The sequence below is a fragment of the Biomphalaria glabrata genome, chromosome 6, assembly GCF_947242115.1.
Source record: "Biomphalaria glabrata chromosome 6, xgBioGlab47.1, whole genome shotgun sequence".
Classification (NCBI taxonomy): Eukaryota; Metazoa; Mollusca; class Gastropoda; family Planorbidae; genus Biomphalaria; species Biomphalaria glabrata.
In genome coordinates this window covers 13,628,478-13,653,721 of record NC_074716.1, presented here as the reverse complement: position 1 = coordinate 13,653,721, position 25,244 = coordinate 13,628,478, and the positions used below count along the sequence as shown (strand labels likewise).

The 25,244-nt window shown below is 32.6% G+C and overlaps 1 protein-coding gene across 9 annotated transcripts in view; it reads right to left on the bottom strand.

The window, feature by feature from the left end:
- Positions 1-1,362: 1,362 nt before the first annotated feature.
- The window catches only part of LOC106052128 (cubilin-like), a 300,170-nt gene continuing 276,288 nt past the window's right edge, over positions 1,363-25,244 (bottom strand). For 2 of the 9 annotated variants that reach the window (XM_056033924.1, XM_056033925.1), the window contains exons 7-18: positions 21,009-21,228; positions 17,360-17,610; positions 14,859-15,084; positions 14,421-14,605; positions 12,948-13,158; positions 12,220-12,428; positions 10,885-11,100; positions 9,775-9,910; positions 9,210-9,301; positions 7,456-7,572; positions 4,156-4,170; positions 1,363-2,118 (exon numbers count right to left, since the gene is read on the bottom strand). In XM_056033924.1, coding sequence (XP_055889899.1) covers positions 1,832-2,118; positions 4,156-4,170; positions 7,456-7,572; positions 9,210-9,301; positions 9,775-9,910; positions 10,885-11,100; positions 12,220-12,428; positions 12,948-13,158; positions 14,421-14,605; positions 14,859-15,084; positions 17,360-17,610; positions 21,009-21,228 — 2,165 coding nt within the window. In that variant the 3' untranslated portion in view covers positions 1,363-1,831. Of the gene's footprint in view, positions 2,119-4,155; positions 4,171-4,965; positions 5,075-7,455; positions 7,573-9,209; positions 9,302-9,774; positions 9,911-10,884; positions 11,101-12,219; positions 12,429-12,947; positions 13,159-14,420; positions 14,606-14,858; positions 15,085-17,359; positions 17,611-21,008; positions 21,229-25,244 lie in introns of all 9 variants that reach the window. The other 7 variants (XM_056033931.1, XM_056033926.1, XM_056033927.1 and 4 more) reach the window with 7 other exon arrangements.

Here is a 25,244-nt window from a genome sequence, read left to right as displayed (position 1 = left end):
AGAGAGATGAAGGTCCATTAAACAGATAGGCACATCATGCAGTGATGTCACAGACCCAGTTTTCTAGGCCTTGACACCATGGACATCTCAGGAGTCAACGAAGATGTCAAAAGGCCTGGCCATCCATGCCCTGACAGTATGGACACCATCTTGTTAAAAGTCAACAAAGATGACATATACCTGGCCATCCAGGCCCTGACAGCATGGACATCTCAGGAGTCGATGATCAAGCCAAAATACTTGGCCATCAAAGACAAGACAGTATGTACACCTTAGTAGTAAACAATGATGTCATACACCTGGCCATTCAAGCCTTGACAAAAGTAAAACCTTACTCAACAAAGATCAAAGCCATATGCTTTGACACTGTAAATGCAATAATATTAAAAAAAGAAGGATAACTCCAGTCTATCTTGTTCATTAACATGAACTACGGATAGTGTTCCTTTGTGATGTCTCTCAAAGATTTCAACACAACAGCTATTGCTTTTAAAACCACATGAATGTATTGGTAAACAAGTAAGCCATACCTAAAGTGTTGGACAAAGGAAATTATTTGATAGCTGCAGAACTAAAAGAACCACACTTCACTTTAAAATTAGATTTTTTTTTTTCAAAATGAAGATAATAAAAAGTCTAACAATAAAACATCCAAAGAGATATTTAATAACAGTATTAATGACTGAAATATATAGCTTTTACTTAGTAAACAAAAGTAGTAAAATAACATAGTTACTTCATTTAAATAGGTTTACATTAGTTAACTTAAATTTAAATTTTAGGAATCTTGGAAAATTGAGAAAAAAATTATATCCTAGCCCTAACATCCCACAGGACAGTGGGGGATGGCTGTAGGCAGAGTTCGAACCCAGGACCATTGAGATGACAGTCCATATTGTATACCACACATCTAGGCAGACAATCAATTACATTTGTTATGAAGTGTCAATGGTCCATTTCTTGTTGAGCACAGACAGAATTTAATAAAAGTATTTGAAAGTCAACCCACCATGTATATTTATAGAATTACAATTAATTTGATTTTAAAAAATCTAATTGTAAGCTAGAACTTAGAAAAATTAGCCCATTCACTACTATTTCCAGTTTAAAAATGTGTCTAACTCTTAGGAAAGAGAGGTAACTCCTTAATTAAAAAAAAGCAAACTACTTCATTTTACAGGAAGGTCAGCAATATTGGCACTTTCTAAACTCAATTTCCCAGTTAGGTCTAAAACATGGCAATATTGTCACTTTCTTTACAAAAGTGATATAGACATTGGTTTTTCACAAATAAATAGAAGCTAAGTTTCTTGTCTCATTGGGCACAAGCCATGATAGGCTTACAGGAAAGTTTTTAAAAAAAAAAACCAGCAGTAACATTCTATAGTATTGTACCTTATAGTAGGCTACTGTAAGCACCATATTCTATCACAATAGTAGTATAACGGGTTAAGAATTTTTTTTTAAAGTTTGAATCTTACTAGCTTAGCAATTTTGATAACCCTGAAAGGAATAATTCACAATACAATAAAGGTAAGTATAAAACTTCAACCAATAAACTAGTCTAAAAAAAACATTAAAAAAAAAAAAAGATCTTTTCCAGCATGAGAAACTATTGTTACATCAATGAGTGCCCTTGATATGAGAGTACATTATACCCTCTTATATCATAACAAACCAATACAAAGAAATTTTTTAAAACTGTAAAACTTCTAAATAAAAATTGAGTAAAAATGACTAGAAGTAAGATTTGAACCAACAAACAAAATGATGTGAATGAAGGGTGAGACTTTCACCCGAATTCAACAAGAAATTAAACAGAGGTTATGTGTCATACCATTGACACTTTCTGACAACGAGGGCTCTGGGTTGTGCTGTGGTTGTGGTGGTCGTTGCTACCGTCATTTCTATCCTCCATAAGAAGTCGGTCTGTAGTATTGCAGCCGGTGGGAGCTGAGACATAACGGACCTCTACATGGTCATGGTCAGGTGGGGCTCGGTCAGAGCGGAACTTTCTACGGTGGTAGAATCCACAAATGATTAAAATGATGCAGAAAAAAGATGAAATGGAAGTGCCTATAGCAATATGAAGAATTTGGATGCCTGATGACTTTGGACCTAAAAAAAATAAATAAGTAAAAATTAAAATAAATACAAAAGTCTTAAGACTACAATATTTATCTTTATATAAATTTTAATTCTATTTTATAGATTTAATTACTTACTAGTCAAAAAAATTAATACAAAAGTTTGGCAATAAATTAGGCAGCTGAGATGTTTGATTCAGGTAAAAGTTTAATCGGTTTTCTGACAATATAGATGAAACAAAATGTACATTTAAAATCCCCTACAACTGTGTAAGTAAATGTTGAAAAAGAACAATTGATCTAAATTTCTGCACTACTAGAATGGACCTAAATCTCAGCAAACCAAAGTTTAAATTACTAGTAGTTCTACAAGCACTAATCATATTTAGATATGCAATGTTGTATGTAATTTATGTATATTCATGATAGATGGATGATATTTACTATCATTAACAAACTGCAAACTTTTAAGAGAATATTTTTATATGACACTAAATAAACCATGCCAGGTAGAAAGTCTCAGAACTTTATTGTAGATTACTTGTGAATAACTCTATCCATTTTCTATTGTCTCTTGAGACAGCAAGAATAAGATCAATTAATTTGAGCCCATTACTAAGAGAATGAAAATGGTTTAAATACATTCATTCATAAATGATTGGAAAAAAAAACAGGATGCATTGCATACAAGCAATAATTATTTGTGGCTTTATGCTGTACTATTAGTTTATATATTCATATAGAAGTTTAATTTCAAATGACATTATGGTCTAGTTTATCAATATCTAGCTACCATGATTTTAAGCAAAAGTGGAAATGGTATGATGGAATTTATTTAACAAAAGAAATACAAAATTATTTTGATTTTCATTATGTACAGCAATTAGGCATACTCTTCACCACAATATTTATATTAAAATTAGTGACAACAGAAATAATAATATGTATGTTTCATTAAGACATAAAAAGACTATACGTTTAAATTTTTAACACACATCTTCCCAGTCATAGGATGTTGAATGTGAACTGATGTGCTGCAATATTCTCTTTTTAGTAGGTCAACTCATTATTTTGTCAAACAGCAATGGCAAGTAAAAAGCAGAACCAAATAATTTCCACTAAAATAGTTAACACACATTTTTGAATATAAAGATTTGTAATTGTAAAAATAACTTCTATAATATTGTTTAGATGTTTAAAACGTAAGCTGACGTCTCTCAGGAAGTGCTGTTTTGTTAAAGGACAAAAAGTTTTGACTTTGTTGCTTTGTTTAAAAATGTTTATACTATTTCTTTTAACATTTTCTCCAAAAATGTTTTTTTTTTAAGTGCTATCCCTATTTACCAGATTAAAAACCAATATTTGAATTTTAGTACCATCACCATAGCTGTATGTCTAATACAAAATGAAATGCTAGAGCATAAAACTGTCACCATCAAAGTGTAACTCTTTAAAATATTCTAAATGCATTATAAAATATACATATATATTTGTGTGTGTGTGTTTTTTATGATGCATGAGTATAAAAAGTAAAAATAAAAAGTTTTAAAAGTAAAAAAAAAATAATAAAAAAATACAAAATCATTATTTTGACCCGATAATAACTTTAAATAAAACCATCTGGGGTTATATTGGTTGTAATATGAAAATAAAATAGGTTGATATAATTTTAAATCTGACATTTGTATGTCATTTGGTATTACAATAACTATCAAATAATTATTGTAACCTAACATTAAATAAAATTTTTGTCCATTATTATTTGTGTGTGTGAGTCTGTCATAAATGAAAATTTCAAAAACATTCAATGAAAATTTCAAATTTTAAGATTTATAATATGTGTGAATGTTGGAAATTTACAATGTAACTATAACGGTATAAATTACATGCATAGAGTAATATTTTCTTGATGTAATTTAGTTATTTAACCTTAATAGCCAAAGAAAAGCCCATAGCCAAAGCCAAAGAAATGTCCATAACCAAATCCCAAGAGTATGCTCACAAAAATGGCAAAATGAGGATAATATATAAATGAAGTATAATTGCACATTTGAAATAAATGACATACCCATTTTACTGGAGCCTGGATTTGTGAAAATTAAAACAATATATGCTTTATTATACAATGTGTTGTTTTTTTTTACTTAATTCCTACAATGAGCTCACATCTTCTTCATAATGAAAAAAAGGCGGAAGGTGGTCAAAAGTTAGAACATGTCAAAAAGCGCATGTAAAAAATGTAATCATTTACGTCAAGCTGAAGTTTTACAGACAAGTAATATGGCTGGATAGCTAAGTTGAATTGCACAAATAACAAGAACGTTATGGGTCTGATCACCATACTGGCCTATTAAATTTTATTTTTTTTCAAATACAACTAAAATATGAATGTTTCGTTTATTTTATTATTTCAACATAAAGTAGGTTTTAATTTGGAACATTTTTTTGTATATTCATTCTTTCTTCTTATTATAATTCCCTTGTAAGACCAAACTGCATTCATAAATACATATTGGCAATTTAATACATTAGTACATAACAAAAACTAAAGACCAAACAATGAGATCTCTACATCTGTTGAAGATCCACCATCCCTGAAGGCATGGTACTGATATAGGTACAAAACTATTGGAGCGCAAACAAAGTACCATTATTCATTCTATACTATAATCATTTTTATTGTAATGGTATATATAACAGTATTACATTATATTGCTACTATTTTTATATGACCTAGGTAACTAACAGTGCAGTGTAATCTGTTCTCAACCATCACAAAAGAGCACAGAGAAAGAGAAGAGATTGAGTGCACCATGCAAAGTCCATCACAGTGTTGACAAGAAAGCATCCCCCATGCTGCACCACAGTGGCACCTTACCTCACCCTGTTCCTCATAGTGGGCTGCTATTGGTATGTTTGTAACAACAAAACAAGAACAAAAAGAAGACAAAGTTTGAACATATCACAGCTCAACGCAAAGCCAGAACCTACAAAAATATGGAGGGAGAGATTCACATAGTTGAAAACAAAAAAACAAAAAACAAAAACACATTTTTAAAATGAACTTAAAAAAACTAAAAATAAATCTAATTTAGAAAAAAAAATAAATAAATCAAAGACATCAATGAAGTAAAATAAATGTTTGAATGAGGGGAAAACAAATTGACTCACATTTTTATATAGTCAAACCTCTTTATAGGAGACTCATGACAGGTCGACCTCAAAATATTTTACTATGTACTAATTAAATGATATTCATGACAGGTTGACCTTAAAATGTATTACTATGGACTAATTACATGATATTCAAGAAAATTTTTTTCTTTCTTTCTGCCTAATTGTTTATTTTAAATTAAAAAAAAAAGGTTTAGAAAAAAAGGTTATTCTGTTAATTAAGATTTAATGTACAACTTTAACATCATTCTTACCAACTGACGTCATGCTAAGCTCGTACTTACTTAAGTGTTGTACACTGACCAAGTAAGTACAAAACAATGTTCTACCGTAACAAGAGAACATTAATAATAGAATAATACACAGAGCATGCAAAAAAAAAAAAAAAAAAAAGCGATGTAGATTTAACAAGACCATCTCAGTACCTTGAACATGATCTACACAAATAATATTCATTGTCAGGCATAACTGAAAGTTAAATTCTATCAGGGGAAGGGAATGCCAGCAAGTACTATTGTATGGGTACTTCTATCATGTAATTAACATGAATAGATTCTCTCTCTGCTAAACAACATCTTTATGGAAGTGAAGATATAGGAAATAGTAACATCTCTTGTAAATGATATTTAACTTCAGTTTACCCTTTCCAATCTTGTGATCTATAGGGTTAATAATAGAAAGATTGTTTGCTCCTATGATCATCAGTGAACGAGAGTGTCATGTAGCCAGTACAATGACAAACTGTCTTTCAATTAGATTTGGTTGGACTCAAGGAAATTCTAAAAATCCAGAAACTCAAAATCCCAGCCTACACTGAGATTCAAACCCAGAACCCTTTGGTTTGGAAGCCAAGTGTTTTACTGCTCAACCACCACACCCCACAAACTTCAATTTACATGTAGTTATAATACTCGCTATACAATCTATGAAGTAACTACAAGAATGGTCTTGAATTAAAACACTGGCGTCTTGTAGGAGGTTCAGACTTGGGTGTAATTTATAATCTTCATTTCTGAAGGAATGTTTGAAACTTATAAAACAAACAGATTTTAAAACAAATCATTACTCTATGTACAACTTAGTCATGAAACAAATTAATAATATATATAATACATAATAAAAGTAACAGCACTATAGTGTTATAGATATTAGTCTTATGAAGAAAATATGACAGGGCCTTCTCATGGTTTCATCTTTGTTGAGCCCATAGAATTGACAGTGAGAAGAAAGTGTGGAGACTTACCAACAGTCTTTGAGTGAATCATGTGACTACATTTTAGCTGGGTGGGTAGTGTAACACCATCAATTAAATTTCTTTTTTTATAGGGAATCAAGTGGCTATAAAAAAATGTTGATGAATGTTTTACATGTTTGGGATGTTCCTTCAGATTTGAAGATAATTACACCCAAACCTCTTACAGAATGACAAGGGATGGCATTGGGCAGGATTTAAACTCAGTTCCATAAAAAATAACCAATGACAGTCCAGAATGCATACCCTGTGACCAGGCAGCCATAGTCAGTTCATAGTCTTGCTGCTAAGCAGTGTTAGTCAGATGACAATGTGTTTGTTTATATTATGCTATATTTTTTAAAATTATTTTCTAAAAATAAAATAAGTGTGGCTACTATATTATTACAGTTTTTTCTGCCTAGTTAGCTAGAATATGAAAACAAGATTGAAACAGTTGGCACTTCTTAAAGACTTATTCAATATAATGAGGTTCGACTATATATGGTCAAAAAATATTTTCTATACTATGCTGTAAAAATAAAAAGACTTTTCTAAGCTCTTTATAATCGCAACTATTTTTAAAAAAGAAAAAAACAGTAAAGTAACAAACCCACAAAAGGAATAATAACTTGGTGTCAATGGCATGGATATGTGTATTTATAGACAAGTAGCGTGCAAAAAAAATATACCTATAAACCTTTTTAATGACTCTTTTAAAAAAATTTTTTTAATGTATTTTTGAATCTCCCTACAAAGAAGAAGTGGTTACAATATTCTACCCATTCTGTAATAATGAAGCTTGGATGAAAACTTACATCTAACAATGGAGCTGTAGGGAGACAGGTACATCTCTTTACAACTTACAACTAAAACATGAATGTGACAAACCGGAGTGATAAAACAAATACAACACCAAGACAACAGCTAAACACAGTGTCCTAACATCTGCTAAACACTTACATTCAGCTGTTTCATCAGAGTTATCTCCCTGACCACAGTTAGGCTCCTTATTGCACTTGAGTGAGGGTGATATACAGTACTTGTTGGTGGTACACTGGAATCCTGCACAGTCTCCACCTGGAGGACAAACATTCACATTAGTTGGAGTTCAAACTACAAGACTTTCAACAAATAACATTGTTTACATCGACAACATCTGTAATACTTTGCATACAGCGAATAACATTTACGCTAAAATATTCAAGAAAAATATTTGAAACATTACATGCTGTTTTTAATTTGTGATAATAAAATATGTCAAGTCTAGTAACCCTAGCTTTTAAGATATGTACAACATATTTAACTACCTTTCTGTCTTTTTTTCTATATTGTTTTTTTTTGTGTGTGTCAATTGTTATAATAATAATAATAATAATATTGAAGCAAACTAAATTTCTTTTTATTTGGATACAATATTTTTAGCTATAGTGTAAACTTAAGTGATAAGTTCTTTGGGATGAGTAAGTTGTGAGAGTCTTTGTCATAATACAAACTGTGATTTTAAAATGTCCTTAAAATATATTACCACTTTCAAATATCTGAAGTTGGAAGTTGAGAACATATTTTTAAGCAATGGTGACATATTGTATTAAAGAACTATGGAAAACTTTCTTTTGGATTGTTTACAATTAAAAAATTACAATTAACTCAGAAGAGGATTAAAAAAAAGCCATTTATTGGCATATATATATATATATAGGTCGTCTTTTCACAATAGTTAGCAGGTCGTCATGGGCTCCAATCGACCAGCTAACTATTGTGAAAAGACGAAAGCTTAAAACCTTTGGCCAAATTACAAGATCTATGGGGCTCGCAAAGACCTTCCTTCAGGGAACAGTGCCAGGAAAAAGAAGAAGAGGCAGACAGAAAAAGCGATGGGAAAACAACATTAAAGAATGGACAGGCCTGCCATTGAGAGAGGTTCTAAACAAGGCAAAAAAAAAGGAGGAATGGAGAAAGACGGTCGACAAATCTTGCCTGGTGCCCCAACGGTCCAACAGACTAAGGGATAGGTAAAGGTATATATATAGCTAATTAACTTCTCTTTTGACGTAACTTCTGTAATTTATAGAAACGCCATTCATTTTGTAAACAATATCAAATGAGCTTTAAAGATTTAACATACACCATTGACATGTTATTGAAAAAAAAAATCAAGTCAATTGGAAATATTAAATCAGTAGCTGATTGAAAGAACTCAGCAGTAAACTAGTCATAAGTTGTAATGACATTAATAGAAACCCTCTGGATTTTTGGCTCTTTCATTTAGAAGCTGATGCAATGGAGACAGAAAGTTACAGAGCAGCTATAAATATATTTTTTACGAGTTGCTTCGTTTTGAGTGTTGTTGTCTTTCAAATAATGTTACATATTCAAGTTTGGAGGTTCAGAGATAGAATGTTACAAAATTCTTAGACATTTCTTTTATTCTCTGACCAGCGAAGTTGTTTAAGTAAATTTCTTTTTTTTTTAGGTCCCCCAGGTATTTCGGTCTGTTACAAACTCAAAATCTTGATCCATATTTCCATTATTTTACAAATACACAATGTGATCTATTTATCTGGTCATTTCTCCATGCGACAATGTACCTTCAAGTGTGACATTATTTGATACAGACACCTACTATAAGGGTTGAGAATTAAGTGAACATTAAAGTCTAGAAAACAAATGCCAGTAATCCAATAAAAAAAAAAAAAATGAAAGGACAAACAGACCAGAATGCTCACTTATGGAATGGCCAGTGTGGACTTCAGTCCAGGAAATTTTAAAACCTTTGGCTCCTAATGATGATGATGAGCTCAAGAATCTGAAAGACATTCAAATATTGTAATGGACGTACAAAACAATTGACAGATACAAATATTGGACATATATAATTGTAATTCAGAATGGAAGATGGTGAAATTAAGAATTATTTAAACTAAAAGTAGTCTTAATCATTTTGATTAAATGTAAGGCAAAATATCATAACGTACATTTATTGAATTTAAATCATTTTTTTGTTGCTCGAAATACTAAAATGTTTTATAAGAAATTATTCAAAGTTTTTGTTTCTCGTGTTCCTTTTTTTAAATTACAGAATCAATATAGTGTCACTTGCCTTACTAGCTGTGGTATTTTATGGATGAACATTAATTATATTTAGGTAAGATCTTAATTAACAATAAACAATTTTTAAACATGATGCCCATGGCAATAATTCATCAAAATGTAATAAAAAAAAACAATTAACATCCATGAATTCTGTTGAAAGGCTAGGGAAGTTTGTTAAAAACTTACGTTATTTTGAAAGTATTATGGGATGATAAATATGATGGACTACTCTCTGTGGACTTCTTAATACCACACGTAGAAGCTACTGGTCTAACACTATTACTGTCATTGTACAGTCTCAGAACTGCGACTTCACAGCTGGCTGCAAGCAAGATAAACACATTTCATTGAAAGTAAATATCTATGCATGTTTAATTCTAATTTCTCACAATTATGATTTTGTTTTTGTATATGACCTACAATAAAATTTTCTACAAATACATTTAGTATGTGATTTATTTAAATGATAAAACTAAATCCCATTGAACAGAAATTTTGTATTTTGATCCCATTAATGAATGAAAAGATTTTTGTTTCAAAAAGGGTAAAGAAAGAAAACAACCTAACAGTGAAGTGACTTTACAATAAGCAGAGTGTCCTACTGCAACATCTCAACTTCACTGTAGTTGTTCTAGGAAGTTGAAGTCAAGTTAAAGTCAATTCTACAAACTCATATTGGTGGTTGCCAGGTATATATTAAATGACATTCCATCCCTTGTTATAAGTGATTAAAAGTATTTCAATGTAACCACTTCCACCATTGTTCCCAAACATTGATTGAGTTGATTGTGTAAAAAATTATTAGAACCAATGGGGATAGAAACAAAAGCATTAATATAAATGGGCTACCAATTTCCACATGGAGAAAATGCAATAACAATGTAATCATTTACTTTCAGACCAGATTCTGCAGCTCAAGTTCTTTGCAGAGAAAATGAATCAAGATAAAGCATAGAGCTTGTCATCACGGTATTGGAGAAGTTGACATTTAACTCTTGATCTCCATAATTATTTGCCACGTTCTGACAGAATAGTTCTATTTTTACATTTGTACATCCTACCTTGTTATAAAACTTCAATAACAATTTTGTTTGTAATCAGAAAACGTTACTTTTGGTATAGAATTATAGGAGAATGCATGCTCTTTTTAACACAAATACAAGTTTATAAAACTAAAAATTAATTTAATTTAATGGGGTCAACTCAACGATGGTATCGTTAATTAGGAGAGAAAGAGTTAAAATAACAACATTAAGAATACATATGAAATTCCTAAAGACATTTTAAATATCATACCTCTTTCTGTGCCTCTACTATAAATCCCTTCTAAATTAAGCTCAGCTATTTCCACTAGAATTTTGTTCTCTATTCTACTGGCACGAATGACCCAATCACACCAGCTGAGTTTTGAATACTTGGAAGGGAAGCCTGGACTTTCTATAGTTCCTCCTTTACCTCCAGAATAGATGACTCTATCTCCTGAGTAGCTGTCCAGTTCTGGACAAGAGGCAGCTGAGAGGAAATATACTTTGGCATTCAAAGTCAACATTTTCAAAGCAAAAAAAGTGTAAAAGTAAACTGGATATGATTATTATAATTCACATTTGACTAGAGTAACACCTTTAGTAAAATCACTAAATTTAGAAAGCCTTCAGGATAGAAGACTTAAAAGTAAAGTAGCAATTATACATAAAAAACTGAACCATAATCTTCAAATACAAAAACAAAATCTAATAAAATACTCAGTAAGACACAAAGATAAAGGCACATTCCTCGTTCCATATGCTAGGACAAATTAGTACAAATGCTCCTTCTTCTCTAGCGCTATTAGAGCATGGAATGGGTTGCCTGAGATAACCAGGAAAACCACTGACTTGGAAGAATTTAGGTCATTGGTTTAAATGCATGACCAAATGTGTGAGTCGTAGGACGTAATCATCTTCTTTTTTGAAGTAACGTCTGTACTATATAAGATAAGATTTCCAATGCTAAGTTTTGTCTCTAAAAAGTTCAAAGCAAGCTTGATATGACAATGTAATGGTCAACTTAAAGCAAATTTGATATGACAATGTAATGGTCAACTTAAAGCAAGTTTGATATGACAATGTAATGGTCAACTTAAAGCAAGTTTGATATGACAATGTAATGGTCAACTTAAAGCAAGTTTGATATGACAATGTAATGGTCAACTTAAAGCAAGTTTGATATGACAATGTAATGGTCAACTTAAAGCAAGTTTGATATGACAATGTATTGATTGTTAGACACTTCCCTGGTGTCTAATGCAGACAAACTGAACGGAGGTAGTATTTAACGAAATCCAATAACACTGGCAAAAGGTTGAACAATCAATATAAGTTAGTTGACGCAGATAATGAAAGTCGAACAAGAAGTTTAGTTGCAACAAAGGGAACTGTTGAATGTCAGCTAACACCCTATGTTTATAGCAAGCTTCCTATCCCTAAGGTTTCCTAAAAGTAGTCTGTTTACATCAGCTGATATTTCGCTATGTCCTTGTAAAACCTAGTCTTGTTTTTACTAGTCATGTCATTGTCTCTAAGTCAAAACTTCACCTATTTCTGATTCACACTTTAAAATTGTAAATTTAATTGACTTGAATCGTTAACTCACATATGTTTTTCTTGTGAAGAAATCTGTAATTGGCTTTGAATCCTAAATGTCCTAAATGATCATCCGAATGAAAAACCATCTTGAGCAATTTGGTAGTTGCATAAGGTCCTGGCAATGCTTTGCCACAATATTTTTCTGTCAAGGTAAAGTTTTCTCGGCTGACAGTGCCTAGGTCTTCATAGAATGCTACATAGTCACCAGTGATACAGCTGAAAATAAACAAATTAAGACTTGAAGACAAAGCTTTCACCATCTCTCTTATGCCAACTCAAATCTGGATATGAATAAATAATAGCTTTTTTATTTTCTTCTGTTTTTTTGGTTTTGCAGACGTGAAGAAGGCAAGAAGTTGGAAACTAGAACTATTTCAATTGTATTTTACAGTTTTGTAACTAAAACTTAATCTGGCATTATCTCAACTAAAATTATGTACAGATTTAAAAATCTATTTAGATCTTTTTGTGTCTAGTATTGTATTTTTTTAACAGTCAACGAATTATTCTTTCCAAAATTGTTTATAAAAAAAAAAGATCTTGGTACCATGAGGGGGGGGGGGGTTTCAGTTTGTATCAAGCTTTATTCATTAATGATCATCATTAACATAGTATAATCACAAATCCACGAAGGCTTCAAATGTACAAAACAAAAATGTAATTTACTAAAATAGTTAACATAACTTTCTGAAGTACTTACTTAAAATAGTTAATATAACTTTCTGAAGTACTTACTTGGGGATGTCATGGCCAGACACATTGAAGACAGAGAAACTTATTACCACCACCTCATCATGAAATGGACGGAAAATATACTCGCAGTCTAAGTTGGCTGGATAGTTGCCAGGATGACGAGGGGAGTTGACCTCTCCGAACTTGACCATGTGACTTTTGTAGTGAAATTTACATTTCCCTTCTTCAATCTGCTCTCCTTTGATACCATAATCTACAAGATTAAAAAGAAAGCCCAATGTTAGATTTATTTAATATTGTTTATCTTAGAAATCTTGTAGCAGCAAACTTTATGGAGATCAATAATTTGAAATATTCAGGGTTCTTAGTTAAATTATATATAACCCTAAATTATTGCAACATCACAAGGTCAATCTATGGCTGTCTAACATGATGAACCAAAGAATGTCCAACTGAAGATTTATTGAGAAGACAACAATAGCAATGGTGTCTGTAACACTAAGGATAGCCTAGTATCCAGAGTGGTGGGAAATGGTAGACAGAACAACCTTCAGCAGTCAACACACCTTAAGAGTGTACAATAAGAGAAAAAAAAACTGGCAACTAACTGATGACTAAAATTTAAAGACATCTTTCATTATACGATCATCTTCATCAGGATTAAAGGTGCATCAAAATAACTTGGGGTTTGATAACAATAAGTTTTGAATTAATGTGTCTTAATTATGTATCCATTGAAATTAATATAAAAAAAAAATTTTAATATATGTCTGAACAACAAAGTAACATAGTTTTGCCCATATAAGCAGTGGTTTATACAAGTTTTTGGGAATGAATGGCAGCTGTGTGGGGTATACAAAGATGCTGAGTTTACAAAATTGATTTTACTCATAAACATAGCGTAACAGAAACTATGGACATACTGGTGGGTCTTTATACCTCCTATAGTTCAATGTGTGGTTGTGAAAATTAAATAGGAAAGCTTTATGAACATCTCACTATAAAACTCAAGAAAACAAACAGTACTGATGCGCCAGTCTCACTAATGTCAATATCCTCACTATAGTTAGTGAAGCCATTGAAACTTGTATCATATTCACTGTCTTCTTCCAATAAGCAATGCATCTTGGCAGCAGCAGTTGGGTCATTAATTAACTCATCACATGCAGGGTATATAACAGTGTGGGTTGTATGATTTAGCTTTTTTCTTATTTTGTAATCTATATGGAGTATACATCTGTGCTGGTATATACGCTTATGCAGGGTATATGCGTAAAAATACTGTATTTATTTCATATTTCTCACTTCTAATTCAATATTTTTGTTTATTTTATAGGTTTTAGTATCATGATTATTCACATTAAATAGTATAACTCATGATGTTGCATCAAAAGAAAATAGCACACAACTCAATAAGAAAAAAACCCCACTAAAATAAAGCGTAATGGACAGTGTGTAAAAGAAAACAAAGGAAAAAAATTTGCAAAGGATTGATGCTTCAATTAACATGCCTACCTGTGATAAACTGGTAAGACGCTGTGAATTTCCCTACGATCTCCTTAGAAATATTAAACACAAGAACCATCCTTGGCATCTGACTATATATGGTGGGTGGGTTTATGGTACCACAGTATCTGCCACGCCCAGAGCCTTCATTCAGCCGTAAATCTTCAACTTCCACTAAGTAACCAAGCAAGCAACTAAACAATAAGATAAAATGAATTACACACACAGGAGAACAGAGTAGTTAGAAATGTGATAATACCAAAGAAATATGATCTCTTAATGATCTTCTAATATTATTGACAAGCTAAAAGAATTATTTCACAAAATAAAACTAATTTTGTACAAGAAATTGATATGGAAATTAAAGAAAAGGAAGAATGAATAGAGAATCATCAAGAGAGAATTAGATTGAATAAAAAAAATTAAAAAATTCAGCAGTCAACCTACTATGGTATATTTCCTGGAATATTAAAATTTGTGAATGATATTTTGACTTTCTCTAAGTTCTGGTCATCCATTAGGCCATCCAAGTAGTAGTGGCAGACAACTCCTCTGGCATCTCCAGGATAACCAGGGGAGACTATAGTTCCATGGCTCTCCTTATAGCTCATAATTCTGAGGTCACACTCTGTGCCCAGTATATGTTCTGAACCATTTAATATGTAGTTGGAGTCTGAAAGGAACAAAGTTAATGGTAGAGCACATTGATTTACTGTAGGGCATGCACCATATAAATTTACTGTTACACGTGTATTATAAAGAAGACAGGTTTGAAACGTTAACTCTTTCAGTGCGGTGTAACTTTACTAGCACTGGTTCCTCTTTTTCAGTTTATTCCCCGGGACCCGAAAAAGGTAAATAATACTGTCTTAGTGCATTTGTTCTTCTTTTATGAAATTGGAAGTGAATAAATGTGTTTAATTTTGTTATTTTTCAATATTTATGGATTAAATGTTTTATTAAAAGGTTGAATTTTTCCGTATATCAATTTTAAATGAATTTTTTTTTTATATTTCCTTTTTCCGTGCTCAATTTAAAATGAATGAAAAACATTTTTTCTTGAATAAATTATTTTATTAATTGTTCTTTTGGTTTGGTTTTAGGCACATTGGCACAATTTTAGGCCATGTCGTGCCTGCATTCCCTTAAGGACTACTCTCTCTCTCTACATAACAAGGGCTAAATTCTATACAGTTAAATCATTAAAATCAAGGTCTATTCACAGTTAAAATAGTAAAGGTAGTAAAAATTTAATAATTTGGAAAAAATCTAATGTAAATAGTACATGTTCACAAATTCATAAATCAGATCTTCGTAGATGTTCTTTTGTAGCCTGTTTTTTTTCCTTTAAAATAAAATCAAATATATTAGATTATTTGATCAAATAAAAAAGTTATGTTAGTTTTAGTAACTCTACCCCCTTGAAAATGTGTGTTTATCCCGGAAAACTCCATTTTTTCGATCAAAATAATTCGCACTGAAAGAGTTCAAGAACCTTTTTAGTAAAGAAATAGAATGAATGTTCTGTAGTGCATTCAAATGATTTACAATGACTGAATAATTTATTGATGTTTACATCAGTTTGAAGGTATGCAAACCAATAGACAAAATTATCCATGTCACCTAAGTTAGCAAAAGTCAGTAAAGTACTCCTTTCAGACCTTGCGATCTTTGGGGGCAAATGATGTAAAGGCCATCTGTTTCTGTGACACAAGGGTGTCATGTGGCCAGAACAACGACCAACTACCTTTACTTTTTCCCCAACTAATTTCAGGTACCAATTCTGGGTGGATTCAGAGGCGCCCTAGAATCCCGAAATTAAAAATTCCAGTCTAACCAGAATTTGAACCCTGAGTCACCATACCTCCTATGTGAGCTAAGCCCTAAACCCAAACGAGAAATAGCTCAGTACATTTGAACAATAATATTGGAGAAAGTTTTAGGACATTCGTAGGAGTGCGGCAACGATGCATTCTCTCTCCAGTTCTTTGCAACATATTTCTGGAGCATAATATGATGGAAACTTTCGAAGGATTTACTCCAAGATAGCCCAAGTTTGCACATGATATAGACCTCATTTACAGAAAATGGGCAGCCTATTTCCAATCTCTGGTTTGCACATGATATAGACCTCATTGGAGATATTGCAGACCAGGTACAAGATCTTATTTCAAAACTGGATGCTGCAGCTAGCGCAGTTGGCATGGAAATCAGCGCCAAGAATGCTTATTTGTGGTGGAGATAGTATGAGATGTTGCATACAGTTGAATGGCCAAACATCAGAAGACTCATTTAAGTACCTAGAGTCGAACATAACAAGAAATGGAAGAGCCGTAAAAGAGATTAAAAAAATAATTGTGAAAGTCGAGCAATAAATGCTGAGGCTGAACAAAGATTTCCACCTTTGAGAGTAGAAGCTGCAAAACAAAATAGCTGGGTATCAGATACTAGGGAAAGAAGACAAAATGAGTTGTTTTTACAAGTCAACACTCTGGTAATAAGGAGTAGCTCCTAAATTCTGTAAAGAGATGAAAGCTGAGCTGGTTTGATCATGCTGTAGGACATGAGGCACTGTGAAAACAAAAGTCATCCTTCAAGGCACAGTGGAGGGAGCATGAAGAAAGGATCCTCTGAAGACTGGCTGTAACATAAAAAGAATGGACCAGTCTCTTTCTTGATATCCTGCTAAAAACATCTGCTGACCGAGAAAAGTAGAAGGATTTGGTTACACAAACAGTCACAGCACCTCTAAAACAAACTTCAAGAGACAGATGAGATAAGAAACCTAAATATATTGCATCTTGTTGCACATAACAAACAAGATTGTGCTTAATTTGGTTTGAAAGAGAAACTCCAAGCAACATATTCTTAGAGGTTGTTACTTGTTTGTTACTGTATTACTTTCCAAAAAACCTTACAGGCAGACACAGTTTGTTCAAAATGCTCACCTAATCTGACAAAACTATCACTGAATTCATAGGAAATGTTGAAACCTCTTCTTTCAAATTTGAAATCAGCTCGGACATCCATGGAAGGCTCAGCAAAGTTTAATCTGCCCTCCCCGGTGACAAATTCCATTTTGAGTGTCTCCGTGGAGGAAAAGATGACAGTTGAGCTGTTGTAGCTGCCACAGAATTTTCCAATCTCCTGTGACTCCTTGCTAAGGCCATCATAGATACGCAAGTAGTCAAAGGGGCAACTATTGAAATAAAAAAGGTATACACATTAAGAGCTTCGTAAAGAAGGTTTACAAACTTCTTAAGAAATGATTCAATTACAATTAAGATTTATTTATTAAGCCATTTCAGATCTATACAATCTTTTTATAATTCAGCTTATTATGCTAATGAAATCAAGAAACTTTAAACAGTTTATTTAAAAAAAACTTATACTTTTTATGAAGATTGAAATAAAAAAAAAAAAAAAAATACCCCACAATTCTCTCAATTTAGTGCTATCATCATAAGTATTTTATAATTGAAATTAGACATCTAATAATTTGTTGAAAGTCATACATTTTTAATGAAGTAACTTACAGAAATGATAATTCAAAAATTATCAACAGCAAGATAGCAGATATGAAGATATTGGTTAGTAGAGATATATAGTTTACAAAATACATGGATATAAGATTTTTATATAGGGCCAACAACAAATGTAATAATTATATATTTAATTCCTTTTCACCATTTTAAATATTTTTTAAAACAAATATAAGTCCTGGAAATAAAAAAAAATGTCTGTAAAATTAAACAGAAAATTAGATAAAAAAAAAAAAAAAAAAAATGGTAATGCAAAAATCAAATCACTGAAACCAAAGAAAACATAACTTACCCCCGTTAGACTAAAGAGCTTACCTCCCTTTCAAAATAAATCAATATTAACATAATGCATAGAAAAGACCAGACTGGGATGCAATTTTACTTAGTGATTTTTTGTTTTTTACTTTTACATTATATTTTGACCAAATAGTTACTAAATCAGTAAGAACAGAAGCTTTATAACTTTGACAATATTCTATTGCTAAGACCTTTAAGAAGATAAAATATCCCAGAGCTTGTAAATACTTATGCATATACTGGATCATATCATCTATCCCTTTATCCTTGTAGCAATAAATGTTTTTTTAAAATTCTATATAAAAATAAAAAAAGATGGTGGCAATAATACAAAAAAAAACAAACAACCATAACAAAAAAAACATTTTTAAACCCAAAAAAACTCATAACCAAGGAAATGTAAAAAATTTTCAAAATATATATAATAAAAAAACAAATGTAAGTTTTCTTAAATTTATGCAGAGATTTTCACAATTCAGAAAGAATAGTTGCTAGGGAAAGAGAGCTCTGTTTAATTTATAGATCACTGAAAGAAATATTTACCCAGTAGCAACTTTTGATATTTTGAACGTCTGTTTATGTTTTATAGATGCCTTCAAAAATGAAGATTCTTATGTCCTGGCCCCACCCTACTGCAGGACAAGGATATCAGCAGGTGGTTTTGAACTCAAAAAACATCTGGGCGACAATTCAAAGTGCATACCATATGACCAGGAAGATTTATTGGGATTCATTAAAATCTTTTTTTTCTTTTTTACTTTCACTAGAATGTTATTCACAATTAGTAGCAGCGTTGGTAGATTTTATGCTCAGGTGGAGGATAAGAAAGCAGTGGAATAGGCTTTTACTCAGCATGCTCAGAAAAAAAAAGTAGTTTTATCTGAGGGAACAGATTGGACAAAATGCTGAGGTTGCATTATTTTTGGAAAAGAGGAAAGGGGGGTGGAGTTCACAAGAGTTAACATTTAAATATCTTATAGATTACTGACGTTACTTCAAAAAAAAAAGAAGATAATTGTGTCCCTAGCATTTTATGTGCCAATCTAATCACGCATGTTAATCAATGACTTAAACTCTGCTAAGTCCTTGGTTTTCCTGGCTGATTTTGAAAACCTATTCCATTCTCTAATCGCACTTGGGAAAAAGGGCACTTGTATGAACTTGTTTTAGCATATGGAAAAAGAAATGAGGCTCTATCTTTGTGTCTTTCTGAGTATTTCCATTAGATTTCGTTTTTCCATTTATAAATTATGATTCAGTGTTTTATGTGTTATAGCTACTTTAAGTATAAGGGCAACTGTGGCACAAATGTAGGAACTAAAAAAAAAAAGGATTGTTGGTAATAGTGAACAATTTGTCAATAAAAGTAAAAATAAGCTTTGTGTATTTAAAGACAAATGCTGTGGGAGGGAGGTTCACTTGGAACAGAATAATCTATTAAATGTTACTTCAACAATAACAAATGAGAAATGCTCTTCTAGACAAAAAAACAAAACACAAACCTTTTGGAAAGTATCCTGAATTAAAATACAAACTAAAAGCACTAAATCTTATAGGCCTAAGATTCTTCATGCTAACAGATTAAAATATAAGGCAAGCTATTACCATTTCAAGTATTAGACTAATCATGCTGGAAAAACTATACAAAACCGTACCTTCAATAGATAACATTTTTTTTTTAAATTATTTTTTAATTAAATGTGCATTAGAAAAATTAAGCAAATTATATTTTTTTTACATTACAAAATATATGTTTTCATAATGTGAGATATAGAATAAAAAAAAATATTATTTAAGTAGGCTACAAAATATTTCAACATTTTAGACTAATTCTCAAAGGAAAGAAATTTTAAGATTTTTTATTTTGGAAGTAACTTTACAAAAATAAAAAAAAATCCTATTTTTTAAGACAATTTATTTTTGCAGGAGAACATTGAAAGAAATATCAAGACAAAATACAACATTAAATAGTTACTACAATAAGATATGCAACTACAACCATGCTTTCAGTTGTTTCATGTGACCAAGAGGTGCCAAATCAAAACAAATAAATACTTTCTGAACTGTCAGACTTCTATTACAATCAAAAAGTTTTTACATCAATTTCTTCTTTAACACTTCATTTGACAATCCTGGCCACATTTCTTTCTTACCTATATAAGAAATTATTTAATGATGTTCTTCAAATCCTTTTCAGCCAAAAGGATAATTTCTTTGGTAAAAGTTTCTTTTTTTTTTTTAATTGACGCTTTGCCATTTTCTTTTATTTTATTTAGTGAGTGATTCTAACACAATTTCCATTATTTAAATTTTATTTTTTTGCATTTTTTCTACTTTATTATATTTAGAATGTCAATCCTAAATTTAGTTTAAACAAAATTATTTTTGTTTATTCAGTTTAGCATCATTCGAACTAAACTCTAAAAAAAATTTTTTATTTTGCTATTTTAAAAATATCAGTTCACATAAACTTGTGTATTTGGTAGATGCTCAAGAAAATAATATACAGGAATATAAAGCTATATAATGTTACTGAAGCTATAGAGCACACTTAAGTTAGAGACCTAGACATTGTACTGCAATATCAAGCGCAATATTAATCAAAGTTTCAAAATATTAGTTTTGTAAATGAAATTAAAGGGTGAAGGGGTGAAAAAATAAATATTTGTTAGAGATCAAAGCAACCACACATTAGTAGACCAAAAAAAAATGTTATAGGAAATTCAAAATGTGGAGTTTTATGTGTGCAATCACTTACTAATCACCCCCGTAAAAGAGTGAAAAGTCTTCAAAGACTAATTTTATCCTTTGTCCCGGTTTCCCTTGAAATTTGTAGAAACATATTGAGTTGTCCGGGTAAACTCCAGGGTATGTAGGGGAGATAACGTGACCTTTTGATTTTGTTTCATAACGTATAACGTAATCACAGATGTTGCTTGCCACTGTGCCCATCTCATAGGGAACTGAAAGAGAAGATACTGCAGACACTTTGGGATATCCACACTGTTCATTACTAGTACAGCTAATTAATAAAATATTTTAATCTATAATATGTATTCTGTCTAATCAAATATAAGTATGCAAATGCAGTATGCAGACATGTGTAATAGCATTTAGAAAATATATTAATGGTATACTAGATAAAAAAATAGATATAAAATGATAACTAGAAAATATGCCATAATATATATATAGGTGCAAATATTCATGTATTAAAAGCTTTAAAGGTTGCAATAATCACAAAATGTATGTAAAAAAAAATAATAATAAAGTGTATATTGAGCACAATATTGCTTCTTTAACCTAGTAGGATTTTTTTTTTCTTAGCGGTTGATAAAGTAATCAATAGCATTCAATTTTAAAAACCCTTCTCAGCTTCCCAGCCTTGAACTAAAAAGTCCCACTTCTGAACTGCTTGCTCTATTCTCTGTTACAATTTCATTATCAAATAATGCCTTATGCTCTAGCTATCTTATCTTATTTAAACTTGTTATAAAACAGACGTTACATCATAAAACAAGATGATTTAATTATTATTAGATAACATTCTTTAAACGTTTTTCTTCTGGCTCTGGCATTAGCTTAGCTAGACCCTAATATAGGCTTACACTGTAATTATGTATTAAGTCAGTAACATAAATAAAATTAAAGACAAGGAAATTGAAGTATAAATTATAGCCTAATAAATGATGAATCTTTAGAAATCTTTTCTTAACCTCATCATCATCATGTCACTCATGATGATGGTGGCCTTAAGCGAAAGTGTGTAGTGATTAGTCTAGACAGTCTAGTGTGTTACGATTCTCATGATTCTGTGTTAGTGTATGCTAGGTCAATACAAAAATTTGAAAATGTGAAATGAAAGTAGTCTAAATCTATGTTTAGTACATAAAAAAAAATATAAAGGTAATAATTAACATTGCACAAGATGTACTTGATGTAGATAGATCTAGACTATATAATAATAATATAGAATCTAGACTGGATCTGATTTGATCATTTAGTATAGTTCCATGATTTGATTAACTGCACCAACACTTTTTGCATAAGACCACCATAAGAACGTACCTGGGACATTTCGCAATAATGTTGAGCTAAATTCATTATTTAAACAGATGTATGTACATTCAAATAAATAAAAAAAATTATAAAAATAAAAAATACATTAATAAATAAATACATGAAAAAATAATGGCTTATGAAATTCAAGTAAATGTATTAAAAAAGGTTTCTTTGTAGACCTATTATTATCTGTTAGATAAATGGACATGATATTAACGCACTGGACAGATTCATATATCTTGGCAGCACACACTCCAGAAACGGTAGATTGATAATGAAATCGACCTGCGTATCGCCAAGACCAGTGCATCCTATGGCAGACTCTAAAAATGTCTGGAACAGACGTGGTATCATCACAATACAAAGCTAGGGATCTATCGAGCCGTCATTCTCCCTACAGTGCTCTATGCATCAGAAACGTGGACAGTGTACAGAAAACATGCAAAGAAATTGAATCTCTTCCACATGACAAGTCTAAGAAAAATACTGAATGTCAAATGGCAAGACAAAATACCAGATACTGAAGTCCTTCGAAGAGCGGGTCTGCAAAGCATCCATACAATCCTGATGCAGTCCCAGCTGCGATGGGCAGGACACGTCTGCAGAAAAGAAAGGCTCACGACACTAGCTCCAACTGGAATAACCTGCCCAGTGTGCAGCCGAACATTCCGGGCTCACATAGGTCTCACCAGCCACATGAGGAAGCATAAAGCCCCAGTGCAAAGCCCTCAGCCCCCTGGATGACAAATGGTCATCATCGAACCACGATGGACGAACTATATATATTATTCTATTATTTAAAGCCATATTTGTAGGTAATGTAAGCTGAGTGGCACGGGTGAATGTGTGTATGTATGTGTAGTGGAGTGGATACCTTTTCAGGAAACACCGGCCACCCCGATATACACGTGACCCTTCCCCCTAGATGGCACCTTGTGTCCGCGCATAACAAGGCAGAACAACGTGGGCACTGTCCATTCGACCGGCATCTCTTGTCGCTGTCAGGAAGAGAGACTACACTGTGGGATCAGAAGACGTCTCAGAATCTGCTTCCTGACAACCGAAACTAAGAAAGTGACAACCAGACGTAGATGTCCACAAGTAACAGTTAGTTTTTTCCCGTTTCTGTACTTTCAAATATTTTCTATTTTTGTTTTCTTCTTTTTGTTTCAGGGTAGTTAGATTTAGTTTTAGTTAGGTTTTAAGATAATTTGCTTATATTTTCTTAATTGTGATTTTACTTAGCTTGAAAATTGTTTCTGTTGAGATAGATTTAGATATTAGGTTACTATTTTTGTTAGAGTTTCTTAAGACCTGCAGCCAGATGGAGAGAAATATGGTGGAACCTAGTTCAGTGAAGGGGGGAGACGTGGGTCCCACGTGCAGTGGAGGAGAGCCGGAGGGAATGGAACGTGTCACTAAGGGGATGTTGACTCGACTACAAGCTGAACTTGATGCATTGAAGCTGGCCTGTCAGCGCCCTCACTACATTATAAAACCTGCTAGAAAAATGAGACAGTTCAGCGGGGATGGCAGAAATGTTGAGGTTTCAATTGAAGATTTCGTCAGAGAAATAAGAGATCTATGGGAGCTCCGGCCTTACCTCTCGCCTCAAGAGAAGACTGCAACCATCCTTCAGAACATAAGTGGTAAAGCTAGAGTAGAGGTAGATCTTCAGCCACCTCAAATTAGAAGTGATCCAGAAGCTCTGCTCGATGCACTTACCTCTGCGTTTGAAGTAATTATACCGGTGCGAGAGGCAGAGATTACATTTCTGATGTCGCAGCAAAGAAGAAGTGAGTCACTGCTCGAATTCTCTCACCGACTATTTAAGGAGTTCACAACGGCCATCAGGCAAGAACAAAGAGAAGGAATAGATTGCTTCAAGGAGGAAAGATTGAGGGACCAATATGCCTATGGAGTCAGAGATCCAGAACTTCGCAGAGAGCTGTTTAGGTTCATAGCGCAACATCCCCAGATAAGTTTTCAAAGTCTACGAAACTATGCAATCAAGTTGGAGAACCAGAACAAAGATGCAGCTCGAGCCCAAGAGCAGTGGTCTGAGGTTCTCTTAGCAAAATTGGCCAAGTTAGAGAAGCAACTTGAAGAGATAAAGGGGTCAGGCTATAACATTCTGCTAAGTTATAAACTAAGTTCAACTAACGCTAACTCACTCTCTAGTCAACAACACCAGGGGTCTGGTTATAACAGTCTGCCAAGCTCAACTAACCCACTTTCTAGTCAACCACATAGTCAACGCAGACCAACACAAAGACACACGAAACATAGCAACCAAAACAGAATTCGACCAACAGCACCGCCGGGTCTTGTATGGTCAAGGACGAAGAGAGGATTTTCCCCATACACTGATGATGGATCACCAGTCTGCACCCAGTGCTGGGAAGCTGGACATGTAAGGCGTGACGCCTCAGCAATCGCCACAACTCACTGCTGAGGTTCAATCTGTGTGCAATAGTGAACCCATTGTTTCACAGCCAACCCACCAAGTAGAACAACGAACCAGTGAGCAACAAGTTGATGCAATTTCCACTACAGATGAAAAGTCACTCCATTCAAACATACCCCGCATCGAGAAATGGGAACTTTATCTCTGGGCAGCCAAACAAGAACAGGCATAACAGAGTCCGGAGGACACATAGACAAAAAAGAAACTACAAGCATTTGAACCAGCCACATAGACGATTTTGCTCACTACTCCCTATCACACTTTCTACAGCTTCCCAGACATCATGGATCAAGAAAGATTTTAGTGTCAAAGAGAAACCAGACAGAGCACTCTGTATGACCGATGGACTCAGCACGTTACAAACTGGAAAGATGTTTGTCGTTCCAGAAGACACTGACAAGAAACAATTGTTTCAGTTTTCAGAAACCTACTAGGCTGAACGCCTCGGGACGGGTCGTTTCAAGC